The sequence below is a fragment of the Haliotis rubra genome, unplaced genomic scaffold (assembly GCF_003918875.1).
Source record: "Haliotis rubra isolate DU_JTF1 unplaced genomic scaffold, ASM391887v1 Scf242, whole genome shotgun sequence".
NCBI classification, from domain to species: domain Eukaryota; kingdom Metazoa; phylum Mollusca; class Gastropoda; order Lepetellida; family Haliotidae; genus Haliotis; species Haliotis rubra.
The window spans coordinates 81,098-96,840 of record NW_025766470.1 but is presented as its reverse complement, the minus strand read 5'-3'; the positions used below and the strand labels follow the sequence as shown (position 1 = coordinate 96,840).

At 39.3% G+C, this 15,743-nt stretch overlaps 1 protein-coding gene across 1 annotated transcript; it reads left to right on the top strand.

Moving 5' to 3' along the window:
* The first annotated feature begins 637 nt into the window (after positions 1-637).
* LOC124278818 (calmodulin-like protein 30) lies at positions 638-14,797 on the top strand. Its single transcript, XM_046714588.1, has 6 exons — positions 638-678; positions 1,890-1,943; positions 2,373-2,491; positions 3,025-3,177; positions 14,327-14,373; positions 14,746-14,797. Exons 2-6 carry the CDS (start codon positions 1,891-1,893, stop codon positions 14,782-14,784), a joined length of 411 nt encoding a protein of 136 aa, XP_046570544.1. The 5' UTR covers positions 638-678; position 1,890; the 3' UTR covers positions 14,785-14,797.
* The last annotated feature ends 946 nt before the right edge of the window (positions 14,798-15,743 follow it).

Below are 15,743 nucleotides of genomic sequence, written 5' to 3'. Positions count from 1 at the left end.
CCAACATGACACACAGTTGCAGACTAGCTGACTTGTGGGGACGTATCCCAACATATGTACTACGAGTTAAAGCCCCTCTGCCAACATGACACACGGTTGCAGACTAGCTGACTTGTGGGGACGTATCCCAACATCTGTACTATGAGTAACATCCTCTCTGCCAGAATGATGACACATAGCGTTGGAATGATGAGACGTTGGAATGATGTTATCTGTCTCACCAGATAGAAATGTAGTAATTTTATTCTAAGACTTTATATTGCTCTTCAGTTATTGGCTTTGATAACATTTGTTTTGACACAGAGAAGAAGGCATATCAAATATTTGAACCATTATTAATATTTTTAAATTAAGATCCATATTTATCACCAATATGGCGATAATACTCGCATCCATCTCGAGGTAAATATAAATCTTGTGATATATTCCTCAGATACTCTATCGCCGCCATATAGCTTGAATATTGCTGAGTGCGGCTTAAAAGAAAACTCACTCACTCAGATACTCTGTTAAGAATCACATGTGCGTAGTGTACTTTAGTTATGGGAGATGGCAGTTTGTCTTTTTAAGATTTTTTCATCTTATCGTGGTCACATGGCAGGGTCGTGTTTAGGATAGGTTAATAACAGCACCTGCATTTCTTTGTTCTTGTTGCAGTTCTGTTGCACGTTACGTAAGGTAAGTCAAATCCAGAGAAACGGTCACAGTTGTTTCAATTTTTAACAGTGTTGAACGCATACAATACAAAGGCTGTCAGTGGCGTTTGATACTGAAATGCGCTTATGTTTTTATGCTGTTGTTCGGGAGCTTGGATCCTTGCTGTTTAGTTGCAGAATGATAACATTTATTTTAATTATTTTACATTTAGTACCTGATCCCTAAATGCCACTATAGTCTGTTTGCAGTGAAAACGTACTGATGAATTTCACTTTAAACAAAAAAGTAAAGTGAAATTATGATTGCAAATCCTCATAATTTTACCTTAAAGTGAAATTCATCGGCAAGTTTTCACTGCTAACAGACTATACATTCTTTTTATTTATGGATATGGTCACGTCTTGGCCGAACCTGTTAAGTGGATTTAATTGCCACAAAAAAGATTGAAATGTAATTATAACTAAACGGATACCTCGAATTTACCAAATGCCAAATTACATCTATGTGTTAACATGCATATATACGTCAGGTACATCAAATTGGCATCATGATCATATCCAGAGAAAAGGTCACAGATGTTTTAATGTTTAACAGTGTTTGAATTTATACTATACAAAGGTTACCATTGCCTTTTGAAAAGAAATGCTAATTATGTTTTTATGTTGTTTATTGTTCGGAAACTTGCATTTTTCACAATATAATCTTGCTGTTTTAATATTTCATTCATATCATTTTAATATTGTACATTTAGTACATCATCCATGATCTTTAAATGCCACTGCATTCTTTTTATTAAGTGAATATGGACGCATCTTGAATGAACCTGTTAAGTGGATTTATTTAAGTGGACAAATTTGCATCGATGTCTTAACATTAACATACATACATACGTAAGTCAACGCTACCGTTCTGTAAGCAGCTTTACATATACGGTGGACGTGCCGCCAGTGCGTCATGCGAAGTTATTTCCCTTTGGCGTGCAAGAATCCTATAACCGTTGGTTCGAATCCTGTACTTTCCCTCCTTATGTTTCAAGGTTTGTCTGCAACATATCGGGAGATTCACAATCGTTGTTAACTTTCCTCAAACGTCAAACGTCAAACTCACACAACACTCATCTATTTTTGGTTAATTTTTATTGTTAGAAATATGAAACTTTTGAAAATAGATACATTTGATTGTGTTTCAAAGAAACATTAGTTTTGCCTACTTTCTATTTCTTTGGTTTCCAGGATGATTTGCCTTCTTGTGCTGACTTTCGCTTACGGTGCTCTAAGCGCCCCAACGTAAGTTACAATTATGTGAGAAGACTAGAACTGGCTCAAAATCGATAGCTGGAAATATCGTCGATGGGAATCATTATTAATGATAGTCTTTATTAATGGGCTGCTCCTAAAGTATGTTGAGGACGGTGCTTTTGTTGGTAATCAAGCCTACATATGTCACCCCTCATCATTGATGTGAAATGTTTTGATCTATAACAGATATTTAAACCATTTTTACTCAAAGTTTCCCCTCCGATATTTATGGATAATGAATTATAATATAATATGTCAGTAACATGCTTATTCTAAAAGTGTTGTTTACTGTCCATGTAGGTGTCAGTATTGTAAACGTGTTGTTTACTGCCCATGCAGGTGTCAGTCGCGTGTTGTTTACTGTCCATGTAGGTGTCAGTATCCTAATTATGCTGTTTACTGTTTTATTTCTTTTAGAGGTGCACCGGACATGGCGACAACTTTCAAGCAAGCCTTCAGCAGAATCGATAGTGATGGAAGCGGCACTGCTGATGTTTCAGAATTTCTGAAAGTTTTTGACCATTATGATCTCAACCGTAGGTTTCATTCAGAACATCTTTTGACGATTTATAATTTACAATTCATTGTTCCAAAACATATGGTTTTCACAATACACAGACAATCTCGGTATCATATACTGTCACTCTTGCAAGCAATGCTTAAGGCCCAATTTGTCACTCTCCCCATCGAGGGGAGACAAACGAAAAATTGGAAACCTGGTCATCCCCCAGGACGTCACGGTGTGTGTTGATGAGTGAGTGAGTCTAGTTGTACGCCGCTTTTAGCAATATTCCAGCAAAATCACTGCGAGGGACACCAGAAATAGGTTTTACACATTGTACCCATGTGGGGAATCGAACTCGGGTAGACATCGTCGAGAGCCGTCCAATCTATTAGTACCCATGCACCCAAATTCCTAAATGGCAACCTGGAAAGTATGTCAGTACACGCTCGTCAAAAAACTGAAACCAGGCTATTTTGATTTGGAACCAAATTACATAACAATCATGGCACAGTGGATTCTTTGGTTATTGAATATCATTACATAAAATACGTCTTTCAATTTCAGATGATGGCAAGATGACAATGGCAGAATACATAGCTGGTACTAACGCACCGAAATCCGTTGCCCAAGCGGTTTTCAAGAATATTGACTCCGACCACGACGGTTTCGTGCTGAGGACCGATGTAAACAACGTCATCCCCGCGTTCGACACCGACGGTAATGAACCTTCACCTAGACTATGAACACGTGCCGTCGCGGTGAACAGGTCTTCAGCAACCCATCCGAGAGAGAGAGAGAGAGAGAGAGAGAGAGAGAGAGAGAGAGAGAGAGAGAGAGAGAGAGAGAGAGAGAGAGAGAGAGAGAGAGAGAGAGAGAGAGAGAGAGAGAGAGAGAGAGAGAGAGAGAGAGAGAGAGAGAGAGAGAGAGAGACACACAGACACACACACACACACACACACACACACAACACACACACACACACACACACACACACATACAATCCGTCACAAATACAGATACAAACCCCTGTCATCATCTTTTCAGGTGATGGCGCCGTCAGCCTCGCGGAATTCGTCACCAGGTACAAGCAGGTAGGTCATCATCGCACTCCGAACAAGGAACCATTTTCACCTTCTTTGATTTTTTTTGAAAACGAACCATGTCAGTGTTTAAACTAGAAGATGAACAAGATCATACCGACAATTTTGAGATCAGTCTTGGTACAAACAATTCCGTAATACAAGATTTAAATACAAGATTTAAAACAATAAAACATAATATCACTCAGTGTGTTTGTTCGCACCCTGCGCTACTCGTAGAGAAAAGTGAGAGTGAGTGAGTGAGTATGGTTTTACGCCGCTTTCAGTGTCACAGGGGGCGCTTCAACTGGTGACAAGTTATTTTTCTGATCCTTCAGCATGCAAAGTCGGGTATTCAATACTTATGATGGCATTTTGAACACTACTATCAATGTTTTTCTTCTTCTAGATTTTCGCCTCGCTACCAAACCCTCCTGTTGGTAAATAAAAACTATGAGCAACAGTTCATTGTTACTTTTTCTTCTGGCAGACACAAACATGTCTAAGCTGTGTCGTGTCCTTTGTTCGCCTGTTGACGTAAGACGTACATGGCCGAATACATAGAGGCCATCGCGCGATCACTATCTATGCATGACCACGTGACAGAGTGATCTACTTCGGCGCATGCATGTATGATCAGTTATGGCTAGAAATAGCTAAACATTCAAATATCTCAACAGAACAACGAACCATTTTCAAGGCCCTGTTCGTCAGCGGCTGTGAAACTTGAACGGGACAAGTGTCCCGTAAGGCAATTGCGTTGTCCTACCAAATTTGCTAATATGTATGCATTACCCACAGAGGGTAAAAGACAGAGCAGGTGTATTCAATGGGATCCAATGTCAAGAGTTTCGTTTCTGTGTGTATGATGTTAACCCCTCACTCAGCAATATTCTAGCTATAACTCTGTGTGTGTGTGTGTGTGTGTGTGTGTGGTTAAAGTAGTAGTAGTAGTAGTAGTAGTAGTAGTAGTAGTAGTAGTAGTAGTAGTAAAATGTTTAATAAAGTGTCAAACGCACAACATTTTCATTAAAATACAGAATCACACACAACAGCTTAAAGGAAGTGCGTCCAGCCATACGTGGGTTTACGGGACACTTTAAATACAATATAACTCGAGTAATGGTACACACATGATAGAATATAATATGGGAGATAGAAATTTAGGCAGATTGTAAATATGACACCCTGATACCAACAACAGAGAACGAAAAAGAATAACAGGAGATTCTTAAAATAATCAAAATAAATGAAATTCAAACAGGAAAAAGCATAAGTTAGAGATAAATTGTATATATAACATTAACATTATTCCGCGATTTGACGTCTCTTAAACATTTTATAAAGTGCATTTGCTAATTCCTTTTGTAAAACATCGGAATTCATATATTTATTCATTATATTCATTAATTTATCTGCATCACAAAGGTGATTAAAATTGCGGTTGCGTTCTGCAGCTGCCATAAAAAGGTTACATCTAATCAAAAAGTGAAATTCATCTTCAATAAAATATGTACAAGCATTTTTACAAAATTTACATAGCCTTTCTTCAAGTGGTATAGAAGGCTTGGTATATCTACCCGTTTCAAAATACAATGGTAAAATTCCACACCTAAACTAGCTAAAATACGACGATGGTCTCGAAAGATAAATTTTTTACATAAAATTCTACAGCATGGGAGACCTTAAACTTTCTGTAAGTTCGTAGCTTATACTCATTGACATTACCGTCATCATCCCAGAGCTTAGCGTGCCATTTTAATACGTCCTCATGCATTAAAACCTCTTTAAAATATTGTACACAAGATTTTGTTCCCCAGTTATTATTTAACAAATGGGCACAGTTATATTGTCGGACGATATTCATTAACATAAATTATCCCAAGAGGAAGGAATCACATTCGCCCATCGATGAATTGCATATGGCAGCCGATGTTGCTGCAAAGATTTCAATCTTAATAAATATCTGAAACCCTCTACCTTTGGTCTTACAGACACTGAAAACCATTCCATGTCGATAATAAACGGCGGATTCTTACTTACACCAAGAAACATTCTATATGCTCTATTTTGTACAACCTCTACTTCCCTGTAATTGTTCATTCTCCATAAGCTAGAACCATAATATCAAACCGGTTCAACCAAAGATTCATACAATTTGGTAAAAAACTTCATATGACATGTATCGTAGGCATTTTGGAACAGTGTTTATCAGGGATATTTATATATATTCCCTGAGTTATGTAAATTGAATATCTCTCACGATAATGACCTTGCTGTCAGTAGAAATGAAATCAACGCAGCTTGACCATTGTCGCCATGGCCACCATCGTAGAGTCATTAGCTGCCTTATCAAAGTTAGACAAAGGCCGGTTGGCCACTGTTCCAAGCATGGCATTGTGGATGAGGTGCGGGGTACTGCAAGCTGACCAGACATCTGTCGCAAATGCGACACGTGATAGTCTGATCAGGATTCGACCCTTAGGGATAAATCGAGGAAGCTTTGTGTTAGTCAGGACTTGAGTCTGAGACCGCGGCTAGGCAAACTGGCTGACCATCGCCTCCCCAATGCCGCCTAGTCATTGTTACAACATCGTGTAGTTGTATATATATTGAATCATGAATAAAGTGTTGTGGACCCACTGATGGATTCCTGTATTCCAAGATTCAGTTATCCTCTTTAATCAGCCAGGGATACATACCACCAGCACAAATAAACTTAGTAAACAGAGCATATAAAGCTCTACTAGCCGCTTTACAGAGCTCTTTAACAGTTTTATGCATGTCCATATGCTCGTTTAAACACAAGCCACGATAACGGTAAATACTGTCATACATGACAGGGTTATTATCACATAATTCATAATTCATAAGACTGGGAGACAGATTTTTTTCTAAAATGTACAACTTTTGTTTTATCATTATTAATACTAATACGCCATTAAAAACACAAATTGCCAACTGTATCCATCATTTTCTGGAGGCATATTTCATTTGGTGCTAACAGTGCTATGTCGTCAACAATTCATCATCAAGAGGTATACCACAGTCCATATCTCTTATTCGGCTGCTGAGTTGTTTATGTAAATTGAAAAGAGGGTTGGAGACAGTCTACAGCGTTGTTTCATAACTTTTGAGGCATTGAAGGAGTCAGTAACGTGGTCATTTACACGTACAGCACACGTCACATCTTGGTACATGCCCATCGCTTGAACGGCATTGAGCATATTCCCATATACACCAATAGACATAAGCTTATACTATAAGCAATTCCGATCAACAGTGTCAAATGTTTTTTTAAGGTCAAGAAAACACACATGTGTAGATAATCCAGCTGCTTTTCTATTGTTTACCAGATTATGTAATGTATATTAATGATGTATACAGTTCCGTTCTGATCTGAATTTGTTTTGTTCTTCACACAGCACGTTGTTATTTTCAAGCCATTTCACGAGTCTCGAGTTCAAAACAGTGGCATATATTTTGCATGGTCTAGACATCAATGTTATTCCACGGTATGACAAAGGAATCCTTAGGAATTGGGTATATGAGACCTTGGTTCCATTATGTGGGTGAGACGGAATGATTAAAACAGTAACTAATTATTTCAGTTTTGCAAAACCTGACCTGGTATACCATCCACACCAACAGCCTTGCCTTTCTTGGTGTGTAAAACTGCCTGATGTACCTCCTCGTGCGTGATAGGCTTGTTGAGTTCATTTGTATCCACTTGCATGTGATCTGTACCGTTAGAAACGCAATCGCACACTCTGTTATAGTGATCCTGGTCAAAAGTACCGTTATCCTCCTGGTTACAGAGCGTGCTGTACGAATCTCTCAGAATCAACCTCACAGTCAATATTACCATCACGTTACTCCATTTCCACTGGAATAACATTAAAAGATCTTCTGTCATTTGCAAGACCAAGGCTACCAATTTTCTTCCAAAAAATCTTTTCCATTCTAGCTGTTGTGTAAGCTTAACAGTTCTCTTTGTTGTTCCAGCTGCAGTTTACGCTTGGCTTTCCTTAACTGTTCATCAAAGACTTTTCTCTTTTCTCTCACATAGATATGTAGACTTCAACCGACGTTTTTGTTGAGTATTTCCTTTTCAAGGAAGTCATTTCTTCTCATTTGCACATACACTGTTTCATTTGGATTGAAGTTCATCTGACCAATATGCCTTTCTTCTTTGCACATGTTTGTTACCCCACCTCTTGGTCCCGGGGTTTATCTACTTCACCTTACATGCCATCTCGTTATGAATGAACTCATTCAGAGAGTTACCAGAGGAAGTTTGGGACCGTTCATAACTTATGGCTAGGGTGGGGGTTGGGGTGTGTGTGCGGGGCTGTGAGTGGTTGGTTGGGTGCTGATGATATTCATGGAGAATCATGTACAATGTGAATCACACCCGCCCCCCCCCTAAAATTTATGTACAAAGTAGGTGACCTCGCCCTGCATGTCATGTACAAAATCAATGACCCCCTACCTTCCCATTCTTTTTAAGCATAAGTTTTAATATTTCTATGTACAAAATTGCTGACCGCTCCTAGTACATGTGCACAAAATTGCTGAACCCCCGCCTCCCAAGAACAAAATGAGCCCCCCAATCATCATCAACACCATTAACAACACACATATTGCGGTCATTTAGAAAGCTCAGTAGCAGTTGTCCTGATGAGTTTATTCCTTCATCCAAAACAGTTCTAGTTTTGACATTATCGACGCCTTCTATATAATCAGATTCCTCTCCAATCAATGCATTAAAGTCACCAGCTAACACGATTTTGCCCAAATTTTGGAAGTCATAGATGTGCTCAATCAAAGTCGTGAACATCTGACGATCACTTGATCTTGTTGATCCAACCGGAAGCACATACGTCACACCAACGCAAAAATTATCGTCTGCACTTCCGTTCCCTATCAGTAGCCACAGGATATCCTCATGCTCGTCATTCAGAACTTTATATTTAGTTGTGATAAACCTCTTGACAAATATCCCTACACCTCCAGAACCACGTTTTACATTAGCATGTAGTCTAGTTCTATTATTTCCATACCAGACATAACCCTCCAAATCAATTGAATCACAGTTACGTAAAAATGTTTCACACACACAAACTATATCATAGTAATAACATGTTAAATTATGCTTTCTTAATTGTTCATTTTCTACTTCTTTTCAAGACCACCCTCCAATGTTCCATAGACCAAGCCTCACTCCCTAAGGCCGCGTTGACCTTATGTTCTGCTTGGGTATGAATCCTTTACTGTTCACGGTGTAGACGCTGTAGACGTTGTTCTTTCCCATCTCCCGGACGAGTGTCCTCATGTTGTTGTTGTTGTTCGCCCTCTCCTCCGTCGTCGTCGTACAGTTCTCTATGTACACATCTGTATACTTGCAAGACTCTTTCAGTGAAGCTTCAGCCTTCATGATCTTAGTCTTAGAGTCCACTGAGTCGAGAGCAAAACTAATCCAGGGTATTTACCTCTAGGTCTCTTCCTCTCTTCCTTTGTGACGTCAACGGCCCTGGGCTTCAGGCCGTCCCGTAGTAAAGCGTAGTTCACCGTTACAATCGAGTCTTTATCCTCGTCCGTGTGAAAAGTCAGATTTTTAATTATCACTGACCTGGCCATCCTGATATTTTCGTTGTTTACTGCGTCTCGAACGTCACCTTGACTTCATCATTACTGCTGTCAGGATTTAAAACGCCGGCTTGTCCGCCATCCTGTTTTGGTGACTCTGTATTTTCATCTGTGTTATCCGAGCTTTTCAGGGCGGTTGGCTAGCCTAATGGTTAAAGCGTTGGCTCGTCACGCCGAAGACCCGGGTTCACAATGTGTGAAGCCCATTTCTGGTGTCCCCCGCCGTGATGTTGCTGGAATATTGCTAAAAGCGGCGTAAAACCAACCTCAGTCAGTCAGTCAGTCCGAGCTTTTCATCTTTCTCGAATGAATCTTCTTGTTTGGTTTCACAATCACCTTTCCCTTCCTTTCTCGTTCTTTTACCATCCCTTTTGTCCTCATGAACTTGTCTTCTAATCGAAGTATTTGCCATTACAGATTCGACGAAGTCAGTGTAGTTCAACCCATCACACATCTTCCTAAAGCTCAAATATATTGGCACAAATTGCATATTGTTGAGTTGCCGGAGCTAATGGAACTCACCAGGCGGATTGTATTAGTCAATTTACGGCTTCAATACAATGAAGTTAGACACTTTTCTTCAAATTCTTTCCACTTAACCTCCACTTAAATACAGGATGAACAGTCCAGTGATTAACATCATGAGCATCGACTTACGCAAGTAGGATACGAAGACATTCTTTTCTTGTCCACCAGCACTACAAAAGTGTTTTCACATATATTCTGTCGCTAACTTCTTATCTAATGCTGACACTATTTTCGTAGTGAACAACATTTCCTGTGATATCTGCACGGAATCCGATTTGTTGTAAGCGAAAATCTTTAGTGTGGCAAAAATAAACACGTCAATAAAGTTGATATCACTAAATTGTTTGCTATAGGAAACTGGTTGGCCTTGTGGGTTCATACCCCAACATCTGTACTACGAGTTAAAGCCTCTCTTCCAAAATGACACATAGTTGCAGACTAGCTGACTTGTGGGGACGTATCCCAATATCTGTACTGCGAGTTAAAGCCTCTCTGCCAGCATGCCACACAGTTGCAGACTGACTGTGATGTATCCCAACATTTGTACTACGAGTTAAAGCCTCTCTGCCAACATGACACAAAGTTTGAGACTGACAGGGATGTATCCCAACATTTGTACTACGAGTTAAAACTTTTCTGCCAACATGACACACAAGTGCAATCTGGATGGAGTTGAGGGGACGTATCACAACATCTGTACTACGAGTTTAAGCCTCTCTGTCAACATGACACACAGTTGCAGATTAGCTGACTTGTGGGGGCGTATCCCAACATCTGTACTATGAGTTAAAGCCTCTCTGCCAGCATGACAGAAAGTTGCAAGGTAGCTAGCATGTGGGGACGTATCCCAACATCTGTACTACGAGTTAAAGCCTCTCTGCATGGCACAAAGTTGCAGACTGACTGGGACGTATCACAACATCTGTACTACGAGTTTAAGCCTCTCTGCCAACATGCATGACTCACAGTTGCAGACTAGCTGGCTTATGGGGACGTATCCCAACATCTGTACTACGAGTTAACGTCTCACTACCAACATGACACACAGTTGCAGACAAGCTGACTTGTGGGGACGTATCCCAACATCTGTACTACGAGTTAACGTCTCACTACCAACATGACACACAGTTGCAGACTAGCTGACTTGTGGGGACGTATCCCAACATCTGTACTACGAGTTAAAGCCTCTCTTCCAACATGACACACTGTTGCAGACTAGCTGACTTGTAGGGACGTATCCCAACATATGTTGTACGAGCAACATCTTCTCTTCCAGAATGATGACACATAGCTTTGGAATGATGAGACGATGGAATGATGTTATCTGTCTCACCAGAAAGAAATGTCGTAATTTTATTCTAAGACTTTGCATTGCTCTTCAGTTATTGGCTTTGATAACATTTTTTCAGACACATAGAAGAAGGCATATCAAATATTTGAACCATTTTTCATATTTTAAAATTAAGATCCATATTTATCACTAAACCAATATGGCGATAATACTCGCACCCATCTTGAGGTAAATATAAATCTTGTGATATATTCCTCAGATACTCTGTCGCCGCCATATAGCTGGAATATTGCTGAGTGCGGCGTAAAACAAAATTCACTCACTCAGATACTCTGATAAGTATCACATGTGCATAGTATACTTACTTTAGTTATGGGAGATGGCAGCTTGTCTTTTCTAAGATTGGTTCATCTTATCGTGGTCACATGGCAGCGTCGTGTTTAGGATAGGTTAATAACAGCACCTGCATTTCGTTGTTCTTGTTACAGTTCTGATGCAAGTTACGTCAGGTAAGTCAAATTGACAGAATGATCATATCCAGAGAAACGGCCACTGTTGTTTCAATATTTAACAGTGTTGAACGCATACAATACAGAGGCTGTCAGTGGCTGTTGATACTGAAATATGTTATGTTTTTATTTTGTTTGTTGTTTGGGAGCATGGATTTTCACAAGATATCTTTGTGTTTAGTTGCAGAATGATAACATTTATTTTAATATTTTACATTTAGTACCTGATCCCTAAATGCCACTATAGTGTGTTTGTAGTGAAAACGTACTGATGAATTTCACTTTAAACAAAAATGTAAATCGAATAAAGTGAAATTAAGATCGCCAATCCTCATAATTTTACCTTAAAGTGAAATTCATCGGTACGTTTTCACTGCTAACAGACTATACATTCTTTTTATTTATGGATATGGTCACGTCTTGGCCGAACTTGTTAAGTGGATTAATTGCCACGAAAGCGATTAATTATTACTTAATGGATACCTCGAATTTACCAAATACCAAATGACATCTATGTGTTAACATTAACATGCATACATACGTCAGGTACGTCAAATTGACATCATGATCATATCCAGAGAAAAGGCCACAGCTGTTTTAATGTTTTCCAGTGTTTGAATTTATACAATACAAAGGTTATCATTGTCTCTTGAAAAGAAATGCTAATTATGCTTTTATGTTGTTTATTGTTCGGGAACTTGGATTTTTCACAACATATTCTTCTGTTTTAATATTTCATTTATGTCATTTTAATATTTTACATTTAGTACCTCATCCCTAATCTTTAAATGCCACTGCATTCTTTTATTAAGTGAATATGGACGCATCTTGAATGAACCTGTTAAGTGGACAAATTTGCATCGATGTCTTAACATTAACATACATAGGTAGGTCAGCCCTACCGTTCTGTAAGCAGCTTTACATATACGGTGGACGTGCGGCCAGTGCGTCATGCGAAGTTATTTCCCTTTAGCGTGCAAGAATCCTATGACCGTTGGTTTGAATCCTGTACTTTCCCCGTTATGTTTCAAGGTTTGTCTGCAACATATCGGGAGATTCACAATCGTTGTTAACTTTCCTCAAACGTCAAACGTCAAACTCACACAACAGTCATCTATTTTTGGATAAGTTTTATTGTTAAAAATATGAAAGTTTTGAAAATAGATACATTTGATTGTGTTTCAAAGAAACATTAGTTTTGCTTACTTTCAATTTCTTTGATTTCCAGGATGATTTGCCTTTTTGTGCTGACTTTCGCTTATGGTGCTCTAAGCGCCCCGACGTAAGTTACAATTATGTGAGAAGACTAGAACTGGCTAAAAGTCAATAATTGGAAATATCTTCGATTGGAATCATTACTTGTTTACTGTCCATGTAGGTGTCGAAATGCTAATTATGTTGCTTACTGCACATGCAGGTGTCAGTATTCTAATTATGCCGTTTACTGTAGCAGGTGGGTGGCAGTACCCTAATTATGCTGTATATTGTAGCATGTGGGTGTCAGTATTCTTAACGTGTTGGTTACTGCCCATGTAGGTGTCGAAATGCTAATTATGCTGTTTACTGTAGGATGTGGGTGTCAATATTCGAAAAGTGTTGTTTACTGTCCATGTAGGTGTTAGTATCCTAATTATGTTGTTTACTGTTTTATTTCTTTTAGAACTGTGCCGAACGTTAACGTGACGATAGGTCTCACGCAAGCCTTCGGTAGAATCGATAGTGATGGAAGCGGCACTGCTGATGTTTCAGAATTTCTGAAAGTTTTTGACAAGTATGATCTCAACGGTAGGTTTCGTTCAGAAATTCTTTTGACGATTTATAATTTACAATTCATTGTTCCAAAACTTATGGTTTTCACAATACACGAGACAATCTCGGTATCATATACTGTCACTCTTGCAAGCAATGCTTAAGGCCCAATTTGTCACTCTCCCCGTCGAGGGGAGACAAACGAAAAATTGGAAACCTGGTCATCCCCGGAACGTCACGGTATGTGTTGATGAGTGAGTGAGTCTAAGTTTACGCTGATTTTAGCAATATTCCAGCAATATCACTGCGAGGGACACCAGAAATAGGCTTTACACATTGTACCCATGTGGGGAATCGAATTCGGGTAGACATAATCGTCGAGAGCCATCCAATCTATTAGTACTCATGCACCCAAATTCCTAAATGGCAACCTGGAAAATATGTACACTCTCGTCAAAAATTGAAACCAGGCCATTTTGATTTGGAACCAAATTGCATAACAATCATGTCATAGTGGAATCTTTTGTTAATGAATATCATTAAATAAAATACGTCTTTCAATTTCAGATGATGGCAAGATGTCAAAGGCGGAGTACATAGCTAGTACTAACGCGCCGAAATCCGTTGCTGAAGCAGTTTTCAAGAGTATTGACTCCGACCACGACGGTTTCTTACTGAGGACCGATGTAAAGAACGTCATCCCCGCGTTCGATACCAATGGTAATGAACCTTGACCTTTACTATGAACACATTGCATTCGAGATAGGCCGGTCAGATCGATATTCACGATGTCCATCACTGGATTGGCTAAGACCGGTGTGATGTTGCTGGAATAAGAGAGAGAGAGAGAGAGAGAGAGAGAGAGAGAGAGAGAGAGAGAGAGAGAGAGAGAGAGAGAGAGAGAGAGAGAGAGAGAGAGAGAGAGAGAGAGAGAGAGAGAGAGAGAGAGAGAGAGAGAGAGAGAGAGAGAGAGAGAGAAACCGTTAAGTTACCCTACCGTCCCCACAGAATCAGGTTTACAAATATAAAACCCAAACAAACCCATGTCATCATCTTTTCAGGCGATGGCGAGGTCAGCCTCGCGGAATTCGTCAACGTGTACACGAAGGTAGGTCATCATCGCACTCCGAACAAGGAACCATTTTCACCTTCTTTGAACTTTTTTGAAAACAAAACATTTCAGTGTTTAAGCTAGAAGATGAACAAGATCATACCAACAATTTTGAGGTCAGTCTTGGTACAAACAATTCCGTAATACAAGATTTAAATACAAGATTTAAAACAAGAAGCCATAATATCACTCAGTGTGTTTGTTCGCACCCTGCGCTACTCGTAGAGAAACGTTAGAGTGAGTGAGTGTCACAAGGGGGCGCTTCAACTGGTGACAAGTTATTTTTCTGATCCTTCAGCATGCAAAGTCACATATTCAATATTTATGATGTCATTTTGAACACTACTATCAATGTTTTTCTTCTTCTAGATTTTCGCCTCGCTACCAAACCCTCCTGTTGGTAAATAAAAACTATGAGCAACAGTTCATTGTTCCTTATTCTTCTGGCAGACCCAAACATGTCTAAGCTGTGTCGTGTCCATTGTCCACCTGTAGGCGTAAGACGTACACGGACGAATGCATAGAGGACATCACGCGATCACTATCTATGCATGACCACGTGACAGAGTGATCTACTTCGGCGCATGCATGTATGATCAGTTATGGCTAGAAATAGCTAAAACATTCCAATATCTCAACAGAACAACGAACCATTTTCAAGCCCCTGTTCGTCAGCGGCTGTGAAATTTGAACGGGACAAGTGTCCCGTAAGGCAATTGCGTTGTCCTACCAAATTTGCTAATATGTATGCATTACTCACAGAGTGTAAAAGACAGAGCAGGTGTATTCAATGGGATCCAATGTCAAGAGTGTCGTTTCTGTGTGTATGATGTTCACCCTTCACTCAGCAATATTCTAGCTATAACTCTGTGTGTGTGTGTGTGTGTGTGTGTGTGTGTGTAGTAAAGTAGTAGTAGTAGTAGTAGTAGTAGTAGTAGTAGTAGTAGTAGTAGTAGTAGTAGTAGTAGTAGTAGTAGTAGTAAAATGTTTAATAAAGTGTCACACGCACAACATTTACATTAAAATACAGAATCACATACAACAGCTTAAAGGAAGTGCGTCCAGCCATACATGGGCTTACGAGATACTATATAAATACATTATAACTCGAGTAACGGTACACACATGATAGAATATAATATGGGAGATAGAAATTTAGGCAGATTGTAAATATGACACCCTGATAACAACAACAGACTCCTCGATGAAACAACAAAAGAGACCGAAAAGGAATAACAGGAGATTCTTAAAATAATCAAAATATTTTAAATCCAAACATGATAAAGCGTAAGTTAGAGATAAATTGTATATTTAACATTAACATTATTCCGCGATTTGACGTCTCTTAAACATTTTCTAAAGTGCAT